The sequence below is a fragment of the Monodon monoceros genome, unplaced genomic scaffold (genome assembly GCF_005190385.1).
Source record: "Monodon monoceros isolate NGI ecotype Baffin Bay Population unplaced genomic scaffold, NGI_Narwhal_1 Super_Scaffold_3, whole genome shotgun sequence".
Lineage (NCBI taxonomy): Eukaryota > Metazoa > Chordata > Mammalia > Artiodactyla > Monodontidae > Monodon > Monodon monoceros.
In genome coordinates this window covers 51,573,570-51,596,593 of record NW_021703780.1, presented here as the reverse complement: position 1 = coordinate 51,596,593, position 23,024 = coordinate 51,573,570, and the positions used below count along the sequence as shown (strand labels likewise).

General features: G+C 43.4%; 1 protein-coding gene across 1 annotated transcript in view; it reads left to right on the top strand.

Annotated features, from left to right (window-relative positions):
* The window catches only part of GLB1 (galactosidase beta 1), a 90,191-nt gene that overhangs the window by 53,225 nt on the left and 13,942 nt on the right, over window positions 1-23,024 (top strand). Inside the window, exons 11-15 of the mRNA XM_029241988.1 lie at window positions 5,239-5,313; window positions 8,060-8,149; window positions 11,235-11,348; window positions 12,975-13,106; window positions 15,009-15,248. Of these exons, the coding sequence (XP_029097821.1) occupies window positions 5,239-5,313; window positions 8,060-8,149; window positions 11,235-11,348; window positions 12,975-13,106; window positions 15,009-15,248 (651 nt within the window). The remainder of the gene's footprint in view (window positions 1-5,238; window positions 5,314-8,059; window positions 8,150-11,234; window positions 11,349-12,974; window positions 13,107-15,008; window positions 15,249-23,024) is intronic.

Here is a 23,024-nt window from a genome sequence, read left to right as displayed (position 1 = left end):
ATCATATAGAGCTTCCCTGGTGGCGCAGTGGTTGGGAGTCCGCCTGCCGATGCAGGGGACACGGGTTCGTGCCCCGGTCCGGGAAGATCCTACGTGCCGCGGAGCGGCTGGGCCCGTGAGCCATGGCCTCTGAGCCTGCGCTTCCGGGGCCTGTGCTCCGCAACGTGAGAGGCCACAACAGTGACAGGCCCGCGTACCGCAAAAAAAAAAAAAAAAAAAAAATGAATCATATAAAATGCTTATATCATTTGACCTAATGACCCCTCACTTGGAACTTTATTAAAAAACATTCTGAACGTGGAAAATGCTATAGACATGAAGTTGTTCATTGCAATATTATTTATAATATCAAAAATTGGAAATAATTCAACTCCTAATATTGAAAGGTTATGGTTATGTAAACCATACATAACCATAGGTAAATTCTGTCATATTCGTTTGACTGTAATATGCAAGTAAATAAAATTATTGTTACTATTTGGTCATGTCAAAAGTGCTTTTGGGGCTTCCCTGGTGGCGCTGTGGTTGAGAGTCCTCCTGCCGATGCAGGGGACACGGGTTCATGTCCCGGTCCGGGAAGATCCCACGTGCCGCGGAGCGGCTGGGCCCGTGAGCCATGGCCGCTGAGCCTGCGCGTCCGGAGCCTGTGCTCCGCAACGGGAGAGGCCACAACAGTGAGAGGCCCGCGTACCGCAAAAAAAAAAAAAAAGTGCTTTTGGTAAGTGGCAGTAGCAAATTACAAAATTACCTCCTATCTTTATGTGTGCTTAAGTGGGGAGGGGGTGTAGGAGGAAAACTAGAAGAGAGAAGGTTTTGTGGGATTTTTTGGTTTTGGAATTATGGGGTAAGACACTTTCTACTCTATTATTGTTCAGCAAAAAAGGAGTCAAGATGGAGCTGTAGAAACAACACTAGACTTGGAGTCAAAGTCCCAGCTCCCTCCCTTTCCCTCTTTAAAATCTTGAGCAAGTTCCTCAGTCTCAGCTCTAAAAAGGAAATATAATAACTAGCTATGAAGGTCTTTGTGAGTAGTAAATAAGATGAGAGAACTGGCTGAATGTAGGTTGAATAAAGGTGTCTGTGCGGTGACTCTTTCTTCCAATGTGGTAGAGGGATTGCAGTCCTGGCTATATTGGAATCCACCTTCACTTCAGGAGTTAGATGTGCCATGGTCACTCCCATGTGCAGTGAATAGGGGACCTCAGAAAATGAATTGTACAGCTGTCAGGTCTCCTTTGTGGATTTGTGTTTACTTATTTTACTGACCAGAATGGGGGTGGGGGGGAATGGAGTGGGTCAGCTTACAAAGAAGAAAGAATGTGGTCTAGACTTCAGGGAAAGCTGGGAAGAGAGATCTTACATCTTACTCTAAGATTAGCAGTAACTCTGGCCTCACATTCATGTTACTATGAGTCATGAAGATCATTTTTAATATGATCTTTCAAAAAATTTTTCACAGAAATATAGACTCATAGAATATTAGAAATACAAAGGGTTCCCAGTTCAAGATGGCTGTCTGCCTACATATTTGTCTCTTCTCCCTTCCAAAATGTTACTAAATGATAAAAAAGGATTTTTTTTTTTTCTAATGAAGCCAACAAGAGCGGAGCTGTCCATGCATGAGAGATTTCAGCGGATTTCTGGGAAACAAAAATAGGTGGAGCAATGGTGGCTGAAGAAGTAGGATAAGAAAATCTAGGTTCCCAGTGATGATGGAAAGGGAGTTGGTTATAGGAACAGGGAACAGGGAGAGATTGGCCTTAAAGAACCCTGGAGAGCCAGGGCCCTGGAAATGCAGGCATGGAAATGAAAGGGTGGAAATGAAAAGGATGAAAATGAAAGCTGAAAATGGGAAGGCTGATGAAACTCTACATATTTCCTGTCATGTCCTTCATTTCTTCACCCCACTTTGAAATAGACTATCCATCAGGGAAGCATCTTTCTATCAGTTAGAAAATCAGAGGATTTTTAAAAAAAAAAAAAAAAAAAGAACAGCCCCAGAGCAAAGACCCCATATATTATGTCTGACTCCCTGCCAATTCACCCTAAAACAAAGCTCCCAACTGCACAAGCCTGGCCCCTGTACCCAGAGCAAGACTGGCAGAGAGAAGCTGAGTGTGCAAACGCTAGCGCACCATCTGCATTGCCGTTAAATATGAATAGACAACTAAGGATGACGGCCAGATGTTTGAGCACATCCGTAAAACCTGCAAAGGGAAAGACAAAGACCAAGATGAAATAAACAGAAAAATAACCCTAAAGGCAACAGAGAATTCAGGAGACAGGAGAGATCTTAAACAAAACAAAGCAAACTTTCTCAAATTTATATCCTTTAGAGAGATTTGAGAAGACATTGCATCCATAAAATAAGAACAGGATACTTGGATAAAGGAGACCGAGAAAAAGTTATTGGAAATTAAAAATAATATCCTAGAAATTAGAACCAGAAGACAGAGATGGAAACAAGAGAGAATATATGAGACATACAGAGGAAGAAACTAGGATGTGCAGGTTACTTACAAGGAAGGGGAAAAAAAATGGAGAAAAAGAAAACATCAAAGAAACAGTACAGATTTTTTTTTTCCAAAACAGAAAAGGATATCTGAGTTGCCTAGCATAATGAATGTAAAAAACATATGTATCCAGACACATCCTTATAAAAATTTAGGACATCGAGGATAAACAGCCTACAAGCTTCTAGAGAGAAAAAGCTGGTCACCTTTTTCAGGAATGAGCCTGGCATGAGCCACAGCAGGTGATAGAGGACACAGAACAGTACCCTTGTCATTCTAAGGGAAAATGATTTTCAATATAGAATTCTATACTCATTCAAATTATTAATTAAAGGTGACATATTCAGACATTGCGAAGATTCAGGAAGTTTACCTCCCATGTACCAGTCTTTAGGAAGTTACTTGAGATTTCTCTAGTGAAATGAGGAAGTCATGAGAGTCTAGAAACAGGAGGGAAAAGCCAGAAGAATAATGAAGGTGAATCCTGGACTCTCAGGGAATTTGCTGGTGGTCCAGTGGTTAGGACTCGGCGCTTTCACTGCTGTGGGCCCAGGTTCAATCCCTGGTCAGGGAATCAAGATACCACAAGCCATGCGGCGGGACAATAAATAAATAAATAAAATATAAAAGTTTAAAAAAAATCCTTGACTGTCAAGCCTTGGAGCAGGAAGACTGAGGGTTCCAGTAGGAAGTTTTCTAGGGGGGGAAAAGAGTGGGGGGAGAAACTTGATACCGTCTCTGGAAATTTGGAACAACCTAAAGAGGTGTTAACCTAACGGCAGACAAGAAAAAAGAAAGCAATTAGAAACCCCAGGGAAAAGAAGAGAAAAAAATCATCTACAAGGAAAGAGAACATGCCATCCCAGTACATATTCGCCACTTAGCTGTGCAGAGAGCAATATTTATATAATTACAATAATGTGAGCATTGGTGATTTTTTTTTTTTTTTGGCTGTGTTGGGTCTTCGTTGCTGCATGCAGGCTTTCTTTTTAGTTGCAGCGAGTGGGGGCTACTCTTTGTTGTGGTGCACAGGCCTCTCATTAAGGTGGCTTCTCTTGTTTCAGAGCACAGGCTCTAGGTGTGAGGGCTTCAGTAGTTGTGGCCCATGGGCTCAGTAGTTGTGGCTCGCGGGCTCTAGAGCACAGGCTCAGTAGTTGTGGCACATGGGCTTAGTTGCTCCGCGGCATGTGGGATCTTCCTGGACCAGGGCTTGAACCCGTGTCCCCTGCATTGGCAGGCGGATTCTTAACCACTGCACCACCAGGGAAGCCCTGATTTTTAATTTAGAGTCAATGTACACTTGAAGGGAGGACTTATGGCTATAGACTAGACCTTTAACCTTGACAATGTAAAAAGTAAAGTTGATGGTTTGGAGGTGGGAGTGGAGAGGAGAGCTCAGCAAAGCGTGCAGATAGCCTTATCTTTAAATGTGTGGACACAAGGGATGTCTTAGTTGGTTAGAACTGAGATATAAGTATATGATATTATTTAAAGCTACAAATTCAACCAGTAGAGAAAGTGAAAATGACATAACCACATTGGTAAGAAAGGGAGATACCCAGAAGAGTACAGCTGAGCTAAATCCCATGTATTAAAGAAATCAATAATCATGCTTTAAATTGATTGAACAAGAAATAGCAGATGAGTATATTATTTAGAGACTAAAAGAAGCAAAAATTGGAAGAATTAAATGATTTTAAAATGGTTTCCTCTGAAGAACAGAACTAAGAGAATAGTGAGTCAGGAGACTATCGCTTTTTACTATAGCAGTGTTTTATCCTCTTCTTTTTTACTACTTTTAAAAAGGGAAGCAGAGAGAGCAAGAGAGAGGAAGGAAGGAAGGAAGGAAGGGAGAAAGGAGGAAAGAAAGAACTGTAAGGATCCTGACAGATCATAATACAACCTACTTGGAGATTCCAGATGGACATAGACGTTTTTAAGACCTGGGAATTACACCCATACCTTCTGATGTTAATATAAATTGTGTGTGTGACTCTGTGTGTGTACATATTTAATATTTTATTTAGAAAATAAAATATTTTTATTTTCTAAATTTTTTTATTTAAAAATAATTTCAAGCTTACAGAAAAGTTTCAAGACTAAGAATATTACAAAGAACACTTGTATATTCCACACCAAGATTCACCCCTGTCAACATTTCACTCTATTTGCGTCATCATTTGCCCCTCGCCAAGCCCGTGTGTTCCCTAAACCTCTGGAGGGTTGCAGACATCAGGACCCTTTACCCCTAAATACTTGAGTGTGTATTTTGTAAGAATAGGCAGGAATATGCTCTTATATAACCACAGCAAATTTAACATTGACACAAAACTTTAATCTACCAATGAGATTTAATCTGCAAATACCATCTTTTCCTACTGTAAACTCCCTCCCTTCAGAGTCCTTTTTACCATGTACCTTTTTCCTTTTCTCCTCCACTTCAATCTTCTGCTGTCACCTTTATTCTACTTGTTTTTGCTTTCGGTTTGAAGTCTTTTGTTCTATAATTATTTGAATGATTCCTGGAGCTTAAAGAACAGACATACAAAGATATACACTTAGATTCTGTTTGGGGGAGAGTTTTTGGTTCCTTTGCCGTTCCAAAAATCACTGGCACTGTTGTTTGACTCTTTGACCCTCCTTTTGAAACATGAATTGTATAGATATCTTTCTGAGAGTTTAACAGCTGTTTTTCTTTTCTGTTTTTTTCCACTCTGGTTTATAGTTTGAAAAAGTACCTGAAGGCCCTATCCCTCCATCCACACCGAAGTTTGCATATGGAAAAGTTGGTCTGAAAAAGGTAAGAAAAAACAAAGTGACAGAAACATTGAGAGTGAGGAAGTGGAATTCAGCAGTCGTGAGTGAAAGCGTTATGCTGGGGAATTGGTTCGTTATTTTTCTGTGAACTTGTTTTCTGTGAGACTGATGGGGTGGATGATGTTTCTGGGAAAACGGGGACACGGGAGGTGAGAGACTCTGTGTGCATGTTGACAGGGTGAGCACATGGGGCACGAGCGGGCATTCTTAGATCATTTTGGTTCCATTATCCATGTCAAAAGCAGCACTAGGAGCCCTTGTGGGAATAACGTGCACCTTATTGTTATGGCTGGTGATGTTCTTTTCTATAATTCACCTTTCTCAAAGGGGGTTCTCAAAAGGCACAGACATTAACCCTCAATTATACACTCCCCTCCATCTCAAAATTATGTCCTCGTGGCTTGTGGCTTATATGGTAATTGGGACATCAGGGGGGAAAGCTAGAAATGAATCATAAATATGAGTGAAGACCATTTTATTCTAGGGAAAGAGACAAAGAAGTGAGGTTTCATTTGATAGGAGTGACGTAGCCCAAATCAATTTGTTTTGACCATCTGTGTCTTCAGGTTTTCCCCTCTGATAATCCGTAACTCCTACATGGGTTAACTCACAAGGAAAAAAAGTTACATATTTCTTAAGAATCTTGATAATTCTAAAATAGCATCATAAGTTTTTATCTTTAAGCAAAATACCAAACATGATTGTATAATTTTTCCATTCATGAAGCCCTTTGATATATTATTCGTTGGTTGAGCTCTTGTAACATTTTCCACCTAGTGTCGGATAGGTGTGTTATGATCTACAAAGAATGTGGTCTCTCTGCCTGATAGGAATCTTGCTTTAGATTAACCAAACTTTAATCACACTTGTAAAGGGAGTATCTTCTACTTCTTCATTGCTACTACTACTTAAGGAAAGGGTTGGTTTGAGTCTTTTTAAAAACTTTTTAAATTTTTGGCTGTGCTGGGTCTTCATTGATGCGCGTGGGCTTTCTCTAGTTGTGGCGAGCAGGGGCTACTCTTCGTTGCGGAGCATGACCTTCTCATTGTGGTGGCTTCTCTTGTTGCGGAGCACGGGCTCTAGGGTGCATGGGCTTCAGTAGTTGTGGCGCACGGGCTTAGTTGCTCTGCGGCATGTGGGATCTTCCCGGACCAGGGATCAGACCTGTGTCCCCTGCATTAGCAGGCGATTCTTTATTTTTGTGGTACGCGGGCCTCTCACTGTTGTGGCCTCTCCCATTGCAGAGCACAGGCTCCGGACGCACAGGCTCTGGACGCGCAGGCTCAGCGGCCATGGCTCATGGGCCCAGCCGCTCCACGGCATGCGGGATCTTCCCGGACTGGGGCACAAACCCGTGTCCCCTGCATCGGCAGGTGGACTCTCAACCACTGAGCCACCAGGGAAGCCCTTGGCAGGCGATTCTTAACCACTGTGCCACCAGGGAAGTCCCAGTTTATGTCTTTACAGAGCTGTGAAAATTTTATTTTTATGCAACAGAAAATAACTGCAAATGTTTCAAACAACAACATTGCTAAAACATAGCTACCTTAGTACCAGAGCACATTTTGTTTACCAGGAAGGAAAATTGTGAGACCAGAAACTAAATATATACAATTGAAGATAGCAAATCGGCATATAACTAAATGAAGTTTAAGTAGAACATAGTTATATAGGATAAAAGCTTTCACCATGAGTTGAGTTCCTTTAGTTGTCCAAGTGGGAGAGCACCCACTCAGCTGAATTGATGGATTCCTGACCGGGGCTTCCCTGGTGGCGCAGTGGTTGAGAGTCCGCCTGTCGATGCAGGGGACATGGGTTCGTGCCCCGGTCTGGGAAGATGCCACATGCTGCGGAGCGGCTGGGCCCTTGAGCCACGGCCGCTGAGCCTGCACGTCCAGAGCCTGTGCTCCGCAACGGGAGAGGCCACAGCAGTGAGAGGCCTGCGTACCAAAAAAAAAAAAAAAAAAAAAAAAAAAAATTCCTGACCAGTATCGTATTAGGGAAAGCCCTGGGTTTGGAGCCAAACCTAACTGCAAATCCTGTCTGCGCCTTGATTCAAGTGAGCTGCTCTGAGCCCCATTTCTTCTTTACTAAAAAGGGACCATAATGCCTGCTTTTCCCGGTGTTGTGAGGATTCAGTGAGGTATGCGGGTAAAGTGATGTCTCCCCTGGAGGCAGCCAGAGCTTATAGCCATTATCATTGTTGTTATTGCATCAGAATAAACACCATGAGCTGCAAGAATACACAATTATAAGTATGAATTGAGTGTCTACCTTGTGCTGGCATTGGAGGTACGCTCAGTACAGACCCTGCCCTTAAGGAGCTGACAGTCAGCAAGGACAGCAGTGGTATAAACAACTGGAAAGTGATACAGGCGTGGGAAACATGCTGCAGACCAATTCAGAGGAGGGCACAGTCGGAGCTACTTCATTGGGAGTGGTGGGAAGGCTTTACGGAGCTTTGGTTTTCATGCATTTTAAGGGCCTTTCATATACAGGAGGTTGTGTTTGCAGATAGGTATGTTTGAAACTATTTTTAAGTTTATCATCCGTTAATTTTCATCCAGAGTTAAGGAATAGATGGAATTGATTGAAGGTGACTGGGGGACAGCACTAAGTAGAATTTGAACCATTTCAATTTATTTAGGGGTTGGTCAATGACGTTATTCTCTACTGTGATTACCAGGGAGGGGTGACAGTGAGTGAATGCTGCTTTTGTTTCTTTTCAGTTAAAGACAGTGGAGGAAGCTCTCGACATTCTGTGTCCCTCTGGACCCGTAAAAAGCGTTTATCCCTTGACATTTATCCAGGTGAAACAGGTAGGCCTTCAAAGGTAATGCTTCACCTTTTTTCTACTTGCAAAAATGTGCTTTCTGCACTGCCTGTTCTGAACACAGAGACCAAAACGGTAAGTAGATAAATCAGACCCCACATAAATTAACCATGGATCTCCACGCTCTCTTTAGTTCTAAGTACTACATGGTGAGCTGATCTTTCCTGTGTTTTCCCCCCATTTCTTATTATCAGATAGGTCGTAGCTCAACCTGCTTCAGCATAATTCTGTACAAGCTATAAATTGAGTATATTTAGGACATAATTAATCTTTCTTATAAGGTATCAGAGGAAAACCACTATTTTATTACTCAAAAAAGACAATTATTTGTCCTTAGCTCAAAGGTAGAAGGACTGTGTTCTTAATAGGTTAGGTTATTAGAGATTCTTTTTCCTGCTTTTGAAGAGAACAAGAACAGTACATCGTGTGTGTGTGTGTGTGTGTTTAATCTCCAGGCCACAGCCCCATCTTTATTGTAAAAGTTTCCCCAAACTTTTTATTTTGGAAAACTTGCCAGAATAGTACAACAAACACCCGTAAAGCTTTCACCTGGATTCACCAAGTGTTAACAGTTACTTCACTTGCTTTATCTTTCTCTGTGTGTATACGCAGTCAACTGCTTTTTTTTTCAGCAGTTTGAGGTAGTTGTCAACATCATGACACTTCACCTTTAAATATTACAGCATATATTTTTAAAAAGGACATTATCCTACACGACCATAAATAATGATCACCCTTAAGAAATTTAGCATTGGGACTTCCCTGGTGGCACAGTGGTTAAGAATCCACCTGCCAATGCAGGGGACACGGGTTCTAGCCCTGGTCCGGGAAGATCCCACATGCCACGGTGCAACAAAGCCAACGAGCCACAACTACTGAGCCCGTGTGCCTAGAGCCTGTGCTCCGCAACGAGAAGCCACCGCAATGAGAAGTCTGCACACTGCAACAGAGAGTAGCCCCAGCTCACCACAACTAGAGAAAGCCCGCACAGCAACGAAGACCCAACGCAGCCAAAATTTTAAAATAAATAAATAAATAAATTTATTTTTAAAAAAAGAAAGAAATTGAGCATTGATACAATCTTATTATCTTATACACATTCCAAAGTCAGGTAGCCCTGGTCATTACAATGGTGTCCTTTATAGCTTAACTTTTTTTCAGTCCAGTTTCCAGTTCATGATCACACATTGTCTTCTTTCAGTCCAGTTTCCAGTTCATGATCACACATTGTCTTCTTTCCTCTGAAACGGTTCCTGAGTCTTTTTTTCTTTCTCTCATGACATGGACATGTGTGAAGAGGTCAGCCCAGTTTTGTATACGGCCCCTCACTGGTTAGATTCAGTGAAACATTTTTGGCGCAAACGTGACAGTGGTTATGTGTTCTTCTCAGGGCACCATTTCAGGATGCCCATGAGGTCACTTTTTGCCTTTGGTTCAATGTTCAGTTTGATCACTTAGGATCTCAGCCCTGTTTTTTGAAATGGAAAGTTATCTCGGCCCTCCTTTCTGACTTCCGGGAGAGATCGCCTTCTTGAGGGAATAATAGCACATCTGATCTCACTTTAACGTATTTTGCCTCCAGTTACTATTGTTATACTTGTGATTTCACTCCAACAGCACTGCTTTGTGATAAATAAAAATGAATAATTAAGCTCCCCACCCCACACTTTTTCATCAGGGTTGGGTAGGTTCTTTCTCTGGTTCTAACACACACTGACTGTACATCCACGTTTTCATCTACCTGTCTTCTCCACCTAGTAGGGTCTGAGCACATCAGACAAGACACGACACAGAGCAGTAGGAACCTGGGAAGTGAATCCCAGGTTCATGTGTAGACACCGGCAGCCCTTGTTCTTCCTCAGACCCCTTCTGCTCTCTCATCTCTGGCCAAGGCAGTGCTCTCAGATCGGGTGGGGCTCCTGGGCCCTGGCTGTTTCAGATCTGAGACAAGCCCATAGAAGATTTATTTCCAGCAAACCCTTTGGCGGGCACCGCTGCAGGGATTGGGGTGCAGCCCTGGTACCCCTGCAGCTGCCCCCCACCCCATCCCCAGAGGCCTCAGCTTTGCCTTTGCAGGGAGCATCTCAGCTTCTGCTCCCCTCCCGGAAACCCCTGGCTAAGTTTTCCTCGGCCTCTGAGTTAGGACTCACCACTTTGGTACTTTCAAAAGATAAAAACAAGAGAGAGATGGAGATTTGGAGTCTGGGAGGGAGGCATCCTTGCACTTGAAGGTTTGGCTGGCGACAGCAATAGCATTTCTTGAGTTCAGCACTTTCCTGCAACACAGGAACGTGTGTTAGTGGTTTCCTTCCACTCCTGCAAGGCATCTCTCCACTTACCTGGGGTGCACTTTCTTGCTTTTGGGCCCCGAGGAGTAGGAACTTTGTCTCTGTTCCCTGCTGGATTTCCATTTGGGCTCTCTTGTATGACTCAGGATTTATCCACCTCCCCCAGCTAATGGCCACAGCAGGAAGCCACGAACCGAGGCTGATGGTTGGGGCCTTCCTTTCGGACCAGGGATCCCAGCTCTCAAAGTACTTACTGACTTAGCGACAGGTTACACCCCCATCTCTGTCGGTTTCCCTCGTGCCTCCACTTTAAACAGTTTCTGATTGACTCTTGTTTTGTATGTTAGAGCGGATTTAGCCCAAGAATCTGGAGAATGTTTTACCGAGCATTCTGTTGCCGTTTGCCTTTTGTTGTTGTCTTTGGTTCTGGTTTTTGAGGTAACAGAAATAACTTTGGGATATATATGATGGGATCCCCCTGAGTGATTCTGGGCAAATCACTTAACACATTCCAGGGCCCAGTTCCCTCTTGTGGGAGGGGAGGTGACATTTGACAAAACACTCTTCAGGCTTCCTTGCAGTTCGCTGCTGTGATAGTTTTATTCTATGACCCGAAGATTGAAGCCGGCTCCCTTCTCTCAGATGGAATTTTTGCCGAGGCTGGGGAAGCATTTCATTCCTCTGGTTTTAGAAATGTCACTTTCACACAGATCGAGGGTCACCAAGTTCTCCTAACGTGAATGGCAAGAGTGATGTCTTTTTCTTGCATCCTTCTCTAACCAGTACTTTGGGTTTGTGCTGTACCGAACAACACTTCCTCAAGACTGCAGCGACCCAACACCCCTCTCTTCGCCCTTCAATGGCGTCCATGATCGGGCCTACGTCTCTGTGGATGGGGTAAGAATCCTTTCTGTACTTGTGGGTCTGCCCCCACGGGAGAGGGCGTTTGTGGTTGCGCTTGGTAACATGACAGTCAAGGCCGTTGCTGCCTTTCCATCCTCAGGCTCTACCCCTCCTCGTGATGCCCCTTAGCTCTGCCCCTTGCTTGCTGTTGTAGCCTCACCTGTGCTCTGTCTACCTGAGATACACCCCCTCACCCATCCGAACCGCAGGACTGTGCTTAAGGCCCCACCTCCTCGGAAAGCTTCCTGGTTGCCCCAAATCCAGGGCCATCCCCTCTGATTGACCATGTGTGTCACCCATGTCTTCTTTGCTCCTGGAGGGCAGGGTCCGTTTGTACACCCCAGATGACTCATTTAACTGTGGGTCTTCATTACATGAGAAATTATATTGTGTAGGATTGTTCATGATAATTAGAGCTAAAAGACACAAAGGCTTTGGTTTTGTAGCAAAGTAAAGATAACATTTTAGGATTTCCCTTCCTCTCACTGAAACAATCATGTGAAAAAAAACACATGAAGAGATTTTTCCTAACCAAGAAAACTTGTTCAGAAAATTTTAACTGAAAATATCTCCATTCTGTTGTCATTAGCGGCTTTAATTTCAGTGGCAGCAAGTGTCAGACATTATGTGTATACTGGCAGCACTTTCCAAAATCTCAACCTGGGGGTTGTCTTAGTGAATTACGGTCATTTTTTTTTTTTCATCTTGCATTTAACAAAACTAGGAATATGTTGCTGCTAAAATACCTGTTGTTTCCCCTCATTTTATTATTTCATCTTTGTGGTTAATGCATCACGTCAGGTATTTTGAAGTGAGACTATTCCACCTAACTCACTGATTTTATCTCGTTTGTCTGACTCTGTCTCCTCTCTCCATGGTGTTTAGAAGCTACTTTTTGTGACTGCCTTTTTGCTGTGAGAACGTGAAGAGGTTCCTGTATTAGGAATCTTCCCCTGGAATTTTTGCCCCTATCCCCTTTCTGTTAAAAATAGATACACAGGCTACTCAACACTCTGTTATAACCTATATGGGAAAAGAATATGAGAAAGAATACATACGTATGTATGTATAACTGAACCACTTTGCTGTACACCTAAAACGAACACAATGTTGTAAATCAACTACATCCCAATATAAAATAAAAATTTAATTTAAAAAATAAAAAATAAAGGACTTTCCTGGTGGTCCAGTGGTTAGGACTCTGAGCTTCCACTGCAGAGGGCGCAGGTTCGATCCCTGGTCAGGGAACCAAGATCCCACATGCCGTGCAGTGGGGCCAAAAAATAAAAAAACAAAAAATAAGATAAAAATAAAAAATAATAATAAATACAAAATTTAAAAATAAAAATAGATGCACAACAAAACATCCCAGAGCTAAGGAAACCAGCCTTGCCCCTTCCTTGCTGGGAGCTGAGTCTGCTGACCTTCTTGTGCAGAAAGCAGTGATTTCTGGAACGTGGGCATCTGGCCAGTAACTTGGGCAAAGGAGCCATCAGAGCATTTCCTCCCAAGTCCGGTGACACTTCCAGGCAGGAAAATGAGTGCTGAACTAACTGAGCGGGCTGCCTCTCTGCTGACCCTCCCACCCTAGTTAATTCTCATTTGGCATTGAACTGACAGGTCCCCCACGGAGTCCTTGAGCGAAATATTGTGAGCACCCTGAACATAACAGGGAAAGCTGGAGCCACCCTGGACCTCCTGGTGGAGAACATGGGGCGTGTGAACTACGGCAGTTCTATCAACGATTTTAAGGTAGGCGTAGCTTCCCTGTTAGGAGTGAGGTTCAAAGGTTGACCTGTGCCTAAGCCACTAGGGAAGTTTCTGTAAATCCATTTAAAAACTCTCCCACATACACTCTTTCCCTCCAGCCCTGTTCACATAGAAGTAATTTTTAAAAGCACACCCACCTTTCCGTATTTGATGAGTGAACCTACCCTGATTTGTTTTGCAACCTAGAAGTTGGGTTATTTTGAAGAACTGTTTCCCTCTGCAGGTGATGAGAAAGTTGAGCTTTGCAAACAGAAGCCTTCCTTTGCGTTTGAATTCAGTCACCCTTTAGTAAGAAACAGGAGGAGAAAGCCACTGCACCATGCTTTTCCTTTGCTTAAAAAACCCACTGAGGTCGCAAAAGGCACTCCCTTGCCAACAAAGCCAGCTTAGCATTTGGTCTGCTCTGTTTTATGGATGTGGATGAACCAGGACAAACTCTTGAATTGCAGAGAACCTTTCCCTTGGTGCACTGCCTCTCACTTCTGTTGGTTAGTCTGTGCCTAGGTGTCTAGTCCAAACACATTTTTCTAATGTACATTTTGAGAGCATTATTCAGCAAACATTTGTGCAGTTCATACTCTGTGCACATGCTCCGTGAGGCGCTTTGGGGGATGCAAGGATGTTGAGATATAGACTACCCCGTGGGTAGCTCACCATCTGCTAGAGGAGGGAAGTCTTCACTGAGGGAATGATGGCACCACCCACTCTAGGAGAGGACAGGTGTCTGGGGCTATTTCCTGACCCTCCTGGTGACACCTCGGAGGCAAGGCAATGACACTCTTAGGGAATAGCTATACAGGGGCCACTTTTGTCTCCAGTAGAAATGTCCCTGTTACAGTCCTTGTGCTCAGGCTGTAATTAGTGGCCTTCCTGCTTGGCTGTCACAGGCCATGCTGACCTATAGAGTGATGGGTACTCTTATGAGGTGTCTAAGTCCCCAGGACCCAGCAGAGAGCCTGGCACACAGCTGCCTTGTTAATGCCTATTGAATTACTAATTGGACAATTGAGGCTTGATATTGAGAAGTGTCCTGGGACTAATTTGGAATCCCACTGCGTTGGAGAAGTTCCCCTCATAAAAGGCTGGGAAGAGGGACTTCCCTGGTGGCACAGTGGTTAAGAATCTGCCTGCCAATGCAGAGGACACAGGTTCGAGCCCTGATCCGGGAAGATCCCACATGCTGTGGACCAACTTACCCGTGCACCACAACTGCTGAGCCTGCGCTCTGGAGCCCGCGAGCCACAACTACTGAAGCCCGTGCACCTAGAGCCCGTGCTTCGCAATAAGAGAAGCCACCACAGTGAGAAGCCTGCACACCACAATGAAAAGTAGCCCCCGCTCCCTGCAACTAGAGAGAGCCTGCGCACAGCAATGAAGACCCAACACAGCCAATAATTAATTAATTAATTAATTTTTAAAAAGGCTGGGAAGAGAAAGCCAGATAAACCATGAGCAAAGGCTTCCATGCAGTGGCTGGTGCCATGGACACCCCAGGCCCCTGCCCCTGCTGGACAAATAGAGCAACTTCAGAATGTGAGTCTGAGGCTCCCTATCATCATCACGGCCCTTTCTATCCTTTTACAGTGGGCTGGATGTTCTTTTGCATCCCCCCCTCCACTCACTCTCTCATCTTCAAATTCCATCATTTCCTCCATTCTAGCAATGTCTCTGAATCAAACACTGAAGATTGGGGATTTGGGATCAAAAGCTCTGGCCTCAAGCCAGATCTGTCACTTTGATGTACACACCGTTTGAGTCCGCATATACTGTTTGTGTTTCATATCCCAGTTTGCTTTTCCCAGGAATTCAGGGCTGGAACACAGAGTCACTCAAAGCCAACCTCCACCCCCACCCCCAGCTCATTGCTCTGTTTCTCCTTTACAGGGTCTTATTTCTAACCTGACCCTTGATTCCAATATCCTCACCGACTGGGAGATCTTCCCACTGGACATGGAGGATGCAGTACGCAGCCACCTGGGGACCTGGGATGGCCATAACAGTGGCTGTGCCCACAGCCCATCTGACTACACACTCCCGGCCTTTTATGTGGCTAATTTCTCTATTCCCAGTGGGATCCCAGACTTGCCCCAGGACACCTTTATCCAGTTTTCCGGATGGACCAAGGTATGTGTCTTCTTGGGAAGTGTTTGAATTCAGGCCTCAGACGTCTGGTTTTCAGTCTCTGATTGAGAATCAAAAAGAGCTGCTAATGGGATGCTGTGTGAGTCTGAGAGTGGAGGTTTTTCTATGGAAGTTTACCCATTTCTCAGGAGCAGGACCATGGCAGATCTTTGAAGATGCAATGGTCAGCATGAAGGTACACCATCTACCCCATTTTCATTGACTGACAACTTCTTTAGAAACTTCCTCCTTCCTCTAAGAAAAATCATAGTTCCCTTGGAAAGTGCCTAGGAGGAGCCCTTCTTCTTTATCCTGAAGAAAATCTGGCCCAGGCAAAGGGGTGAATATCTGGGGAACCTGTTTTCTCTTGCTCATGCCTAACTCTATACTCTCAGAACACCCCCACCTCCGCGTGAAAGTGCCCCTGTGCCCTGGGGGCATCCACCACTGTCTGTACGATCCTCAGCTCTCCCTTGGCCACTTTACTGCCTGCTCACTCTCCTTTATTCTTTGAAGACATCAGCATGTCTTCTTTCACCATTGTCTTCTCCACTTCAAGTCCTGTTTTCATCCTAGATGCCCTTATCATGACTCAGTTATTCATTCAACAAATATTTAGTGGCCACTGTTACCAAGAGTGGGTCTAGTTGCTTGCTGCTCTAAAACCAATAAAGAGGCAAGGTTGGTGGAAAGGATGGTTTGCTTTATTTTGGTTGCCAGCAATTGGGGGTGGGGAGGACAGACTCCTGCCCAAAGGCTGACTCCCCCCCACCCCCAATCAGCAGGCAAGAGCTTTTATAGGTGGACGGAGGGGGCTACATATAGAAACAGCACAGTCAGCCTGACAGTCATATTGAAATTGGTCCTGCGGTGGTCTGACCACCTTCATCTTGACTGTTTTAAGTACACTTAATCTTCAGCTCCAGGGTCAGTTTGTTACCATTTCCTTGAGGCCAGTTCTCTGAATTGTGGCAGCTTATGTGATGGCTACAGTTCTGGTCCTCGTGTAGTTAACTTCTTCCACCTGGTGGGGGTTTCAGTATCTATAAGACAGCTCACAGAACATGGCTCAGAATATTATCTATAGCCCTTGAGGAGGAACTAAAGTCCTTGACTTTGCTTAATGACTAAACTATTAATGTTTTGTCCTATTTGATTGTTTTCCTTTGCTTCTGTATTTTCCCACTTCTCTCATTAAACCTATCCTTTGGCTAAAGTTTTTCTACAAGACAAAAGGCAGGTGGAGGACATGGGGCGGGGGGAAGGACAATAGGGTTCTGCTCCATTTCAATCCCCCCTTTCCTTTGATACTCCCCAATCTTGATGAGGGACAGGTATAGAACAAGAAAGGGAATAAAGTTTTGGATAGAGAGATTAATCATAAACTTGGCAGAGGAACTTGGTTTTAGTTCCATTTCTGTTCCAATTTCCCCCAAATCTTTGAGGGAATGGGGTGACAACTGTTCTGGCTACTTCCTGCTGAAATGGGGCCTAGTCCTGCCTAATTTGGGGAATGGACACAGATGCTATTCCAAGCTTAGCATCAATATTTTGTATTATGAAAACATTGCCTCTGTCTTTGATTGCCTTGTCATAGTACCTGGACAAACATTTGAAAGTTAGTAGACATATTGCAATGAGGATAATAATCAAAATGTTTTTTTTTTTAAAGATCAGCTTTTAAAATAAATTTATTCATTTTATTTATTTACTTTTGGCTGCTTTGGTTCTTTGTTGCTGTGCACGGCTTTCTCTAGTTGCAGCAAGTGGGGGCTGCTCTTTGTTGTGGTGAACAGGTTTCTCATTGCGGTGGCTTCTCTTGTGGCAGAGCACGGGCTCTAAGCGTGCAGGCTTCAGTAGTTGTGGCATGTGGGCTCAGTAGTTGTGGCTCGCAGGCTTTAGATCACAGGCTCAGTAGTTGTGACCCACGGGCTTAGTTGCTCCGCGGCATGTGGGATCTTCCCAGACCAGGGCTCGAACCTGTGTCCCCTGCATTGGCAGGCAGATTCTTAACCACTGCACCACCAGGGAAGCCCCAAAATGTATTTTTGTACTATTCTCTGAATGTATTTTTTTCCTTAATGGTTAAAGTGGATGTACAGTGTATGTTTAATAGGCCATAAACAGGCTGTTTGGTTAGCCTAAAGTTCAAATTAAATCAGGTATAAGACAGAATGACTTCCCCATACCTCAATATGTGAAATTTCTTCTATCATTTTCCCCTTTCAACTGTAAATAGAAAACATTGATAATCAATGTATTTTTCCAAGTTGCCATAGTGGCTCAGTTGCCTACTCTGGGTCCATTCATGTCCCTCAGTGCTAGACCTACTTTTTGTTTATATATTTGTCTAGTCATCTACATTGGGGAAAAACTAATCAGACATAACAAACAAGTACAGAAAAGTCTGTTGATGGGGAAACAGTTTATAGGCTATACATTTTATCAGTTATACCCAGTCGTCACACAAACATTGTACATGTGCTTTAAGCAGTAAACTTAAAGCCAGCAGTGATACACATCATGAGTAGTTATACTCTGTGACAACTTCATTAAACTTTTTTTTCCATCCTGAACATTGGGGTCAGGAGTATAGTTAGAAGAACAACAGTAGCTTTCCATTAGAATTCTTCAAATTTCTTATCAATATTTCTCTCTGAGATTCCTCAGGGGCCCTCTGGAAAACTCAAAATTAGATAGATAAAGAAATTTACAATCTGTTTTCAAAAGCAGCTCAGTATTCCAGGAAAACTTTGTTCTCTTAACAGAGAGAAAACCAGATTCCCACCTTGTACCAGCTTACCGTTAATAACAAAATTAATTTACATAATTAAATTCAATCTAATCTTTTTTTTTTTTTTTTTTTTTGCGGTACACGGGCCTCTCACTGTTGTGGCCTCTCCCGCCGCGGCGCACAGCCTCCGGATGTGCAGGCCCAGTGGCCATGGCTCACAGGCCCAGCCGCTCCGTGGCACATGGGATCCTCCCGGACCAGGGCACGAACCCGTGTCCCCTGCATCGGCAGGTGGACTCCCAACCACTGTGCCACCAGGGAAGCCCCAATCTACTCTTAATCGATCTTAACAATGTACAAAATTCTTTTCTCAAAATACCTTTTTTTACAAAAAAAGGATACTTTCTGTATCCATATTAATTTGTCCCTTATTTTTTTCCCATCCAGAAGCAACCAGCTTTAGGACAAAATTATTCTCCTTTTATCCCTCAACAAAGATATCTCCAGGGAATTCCCTGGCAGTCCAGTGATTAGGACTCCACGCTTCCACTGCAGGGGGCATAGGTTCAATCCCTGGTTGGGGAACTAAGATCCTGCATGCCACATGGCATGGCCAAAGGAAAAAAAACAACAGAAAACAAAAATATCTCCATTTTTTATATTTTCTCTTGCCAACAACACACATCCTACTTGCTTTACATACTGAAATGTTTCCCTTATCATTTTTACATATTACAATTTTTAATCTTTTAAAACCTTGACAAAACTAAGAAACAAGTAATCGAACTGTTATAGCAGCATTTTCTGATTGGCAAACTTAGGAACATATTCCATAACCTCTAAAAACATACATTTTTTTCATGCACAATTTCTCTTTAATGTGGTACCAGATGTATGTTTAATACACCTAAGTCCTCTTTCCTCTCTTTTTTTTTTCTTTTTTTTTTTTTTTTTTGGCTTGAAGTTCTCCTAATTAACCCAAGGCTGAAGTCTCAGGCAAAGTGAGCTGTGTTTGTATTTCAAGGATGTGTTAAGAGTTAACTTCAAACTTTCTCCTAAGCATATTTTTGTTCTCTCAGGGTCAGAATTCTGAGGGGAAAAAAAAGTATTTATCAAGCTAGCTTTCTCTAACTGCATATAGAAAAATAACCAGTTTTGGAATTTCAAAAGAATTTCATCTTAACCAATTTTTTTCGGAGTTTGAAGAATACTGTTGGTGGCCACACGGTGTTTTAAGAAATCATCTTTCTTTTTCTTTAGTCACAGTGTCATAGCTAAAAATCTTTCTAATGAACTGAACCTGAATTTCTCATTTTACAAAAGGCAACAAGAATACCAAAGACACAAATGGAATACACACTCACACACCAGAAGACAGAACTGTCGCAGATCCTCTGAGAGAATGACCAATACGGAGTCCCAAACAAACACTTTCCAACACAAATGGTCTTCAATGGTAGACACACATCAGAACCAATTGGCAAAATGCCCAAATGACACTCAGTGCTCACAAATGGTTCTCAACATCAGACACACATCAGAACCAATTGGCAAAATGCCCAAATAGCACCTCATGCTCAAAAGAGAAGCTTGCCGGGTGCACACCAGTGAACTTACCTTGGTCTTGGAGCTCATCAGCTCGTCCAGAGGCATCTTTCTGTTCCACCAAGGAAAAGCGTACGTGGGCAGCCAGCGGCGAGCAGGGGAGAAACAGGGAGGATCCCCGAAACAAATGGTTTTGGCAGCTGCTAGGAACACCCCCAAATCCCCCTCTCAGGGCCAGCGAACCATGAGCCGTGGGCTCCTTGCAGCCAACCCGGTGCATCGTCATGGTGGCAGCTCTGCTGGAGAAAACTCCAAGGAGCCAGATACTGTGAGAGCGCAGCTTCACATTGGGAGCCAAAATCTGTTAGCAAAGGTGGGCCCAGCTGCTCACTGCTCAAAAGCCAATAAAGAGGCAAGGTTGGTGGAAAGGAAAGTTTGCTTTATTTCCAAGGCTGGCAAGTGGTGGGGAGGGCAGACTCCTGTCCAAAGCCGACTTCCCCCGCACTCCAACTGACAATCAGGGGGCAAGAGCTTTTATCGGTGGACGGAGGGGGCTACATGCAGAAACAGCACAGTCAGCTCTGACAGTTGTCTTGAAACTGGTCATCGGTGGTCTGACCACCATCATCTTGACTGTTTTAAATACACTTAATCTTCAGCTCCAGGGTCGGTTTGTAACCATTTCCTTGAGGCCAATTCTCTGAATTGTGGCAGCTTATGTGATGGCTACAGTCTGGTCCTCGTGTAGTTAACTTCTTCCACCTGGTGGAGATTTCAGTATCTATAAGACAGCTCACAGGACATGGCTCAGAATATTATCTATAGCCCTTGAGGAGGAACTAAAGGTCCTTTTTTTTTAACATTTTTTTAAGATTTGTTTATTATTTTTTAATTTATTTTTGGCTTGTGTTGGGTCTTAGTTGCGGTGCACAGGCTCTTCCTTGCTGCACGTGGGCTTCTGTCTAGTTGTGGTGCACAGGCTCCAAGGCACGTGGGCTCTGTAGTTTGTGGCACACAGGCTCTCTAGTTGAGGCAAGTGAGCTCAGTAGTTGTGGCGCGTGGGCTTATTTGCCCTGTGGCGTGTGGGATTTTAGTTCCCTGACCAGATATCGAACCCGCGTCCCCTGCACTGTAAGGCGGATTCTTTACCGTTGGACCACCAGGGAAGTCCCAAACTAAAGGTCCTTGATTTTGCTTAATGACTGAACTATTATTGTTTTGTCCTATTTGATTGTTTTCCTTTGCTGCTGTATTTTTCTCACTTCTCTGATTAACCTTATCCTTTGGCTAAAATTTTTCTAGAGACAAAAGGTAGGCTGAGGACATGGTGGGGAAGGACCATAGGGTCTTGCTCCATTTCACTACTGTGTGCCCAAACTTTGTGCCAGGTGCTAATTATACAATAATGAATAGAACCAGATATGGTTCTTGCCCTCATGGAACTTAAAGTCTTGTTGGGGCAGCCAACCCAAATCATATAATCACCCAAATTAAATGATAGAACTGCAGCTGCAATGGGTGCTAAGAAGAGATATGGAGGTTGATAATAATTGGGCATTTGACCTTGTCAGGGAGGTCAGGGAAGCCTTACCTGGGGACATGATGCTTGACAGAGGTAGGAGTGTTGAATAGGAATTAACGTGGCAGAAAGGGGAGGGAAACATGCTCCAGGCAGAGGAGACAGCATGTGCAAAGGCCATGTGGTTAGAGGGGAAGGTGGCCAGTGTGAGGAACTGATAAAGGACTGAAATGTATGGAACACAGAGAAAAGGGAGTGTGGTTCAGAGAAGAGGCTAGAAAGCGGGTAGAGACCAGATCAGGACAGGCCAATTCAACCATATAAAGGTTTGGTCTTTCTGTTGAGAATCACTGAAGCAGCAGAGAGACATGGCACGATTGTGATGTGATGAGCCTCTGTGACCCCAGGATGGGTTGGTTGAGGGTGCATGTGGATTCAGGGAAACTGTCTAGGAGGCTGGCCCATAGTTTCTTTGAGAGACTGGGATGGTGGGAGCCAAGATAGAGATGACATCAACTATATGAGAGATGTTTGAAGTTAAATTGGGAATTCCCTGGTGGTCCAGGGTTAGGACTCCACACTTTCACTGCCAAGGGCGTGGGTTCAGTCCCTGGTCAGGGAGCTAAGATCCTGCAAGCCACATGGTGCAGCCAAAAAAAAGAATAAAGTTAAATCAATAAGATGTAATGACAGATCGGATATAGGGATTTAAAAAGAAGGATGTATCAGATGACTCTGAGGTTCTAGGCTTGCAGCTGGGTAGATGGTACCATTTACTGAAAGAAGAAATTTCAGAAGAGGACTTGGGCTGGAAGAGCAAAATCATGAGTCTGGATGTGGACAGCTGAGTTAGAAATGCCTTGGAGAACAGTGGAGAGAAGGTACACAAGGAGGCTGTTGGATTTATGGGTGGGGATTCAGAGGAGGGATCTGGGCTGGGAACATACATATGAGATCATTTGTGTATGGATGGTTGTTGAAGACATGGGATAGATGAGGTCCTCTAAGGAGAGAGGATGAAGAAGGAAGAAAGGAAGACCTCAGACTGATCTTTGAGAGACACAAACATGACAGAAAGTGAGGAGGAGAGACCAAAAAATGAGAGGAGAACAACATTTATGCTGCCAAGAGGACAAGTGAGATGAAGACAGAAGCATCTCTGCTGGATTTAGCACCAGGGGGTCATGGGGACCCTCAGTAAGGGCTAAGCCAGCAGAGTGAAGCATTGCAAGCCAGATGGCCTTCTACTGAGGAGTGTAGGGGGAGGACATGAACACATGAATAAATACAGATACTTGAAGATAAACATTCTTCTTGAGAAGTTTAACTCTGAAGGAGAAGAGGAAACAAATACTGGAAAAAAAGCTGGAAGAGACGATGCACATGGCATGTGTTTAATAAATGCCCTTTTATAATGTTTGCTTTTTACATGTTTATGGACATATGTTTTCATGATGTTTGAAATATTTTCTAATTTCCCTTATTATCTCTTTGAACCATGGATTATTTAGAAGTGTGTTGTTTAATTTTCATATGTTTGTGCGTTTTTTAAAGCATATCTTATTTTTGATTTCTAATTTAATTCCTCTATAAAACTTCTGGAAGAAGGAGGAAGATCTTCATGATCTTGGGTGAGGCAAAGATGTCTTATATTTGACACCTAATACATGATCCTTAAAGGAAAAAATGGATAAATTGGACTTCATCAAAATTGAAAATGTTTTCCCTTCAAAAAACATTATTAAGAAAATGAAAATCCAAGCCACAGACTGGCAGAAAATGTTTTCAAATCATATATCTGACAAAGGACTTGATTTTAGAATATATAAAAATTCGTATAACTCAATAATAGGAAGACAACCAACCCAATCAAAAAATGGGCAAAGGACTTGCATGGATAGTTCAACGAAGAAGATATACAAATGGCTGATAAGTACGTGAAAAGATGCTTAATATTCAACATCATTAAGGAAGTACAAAT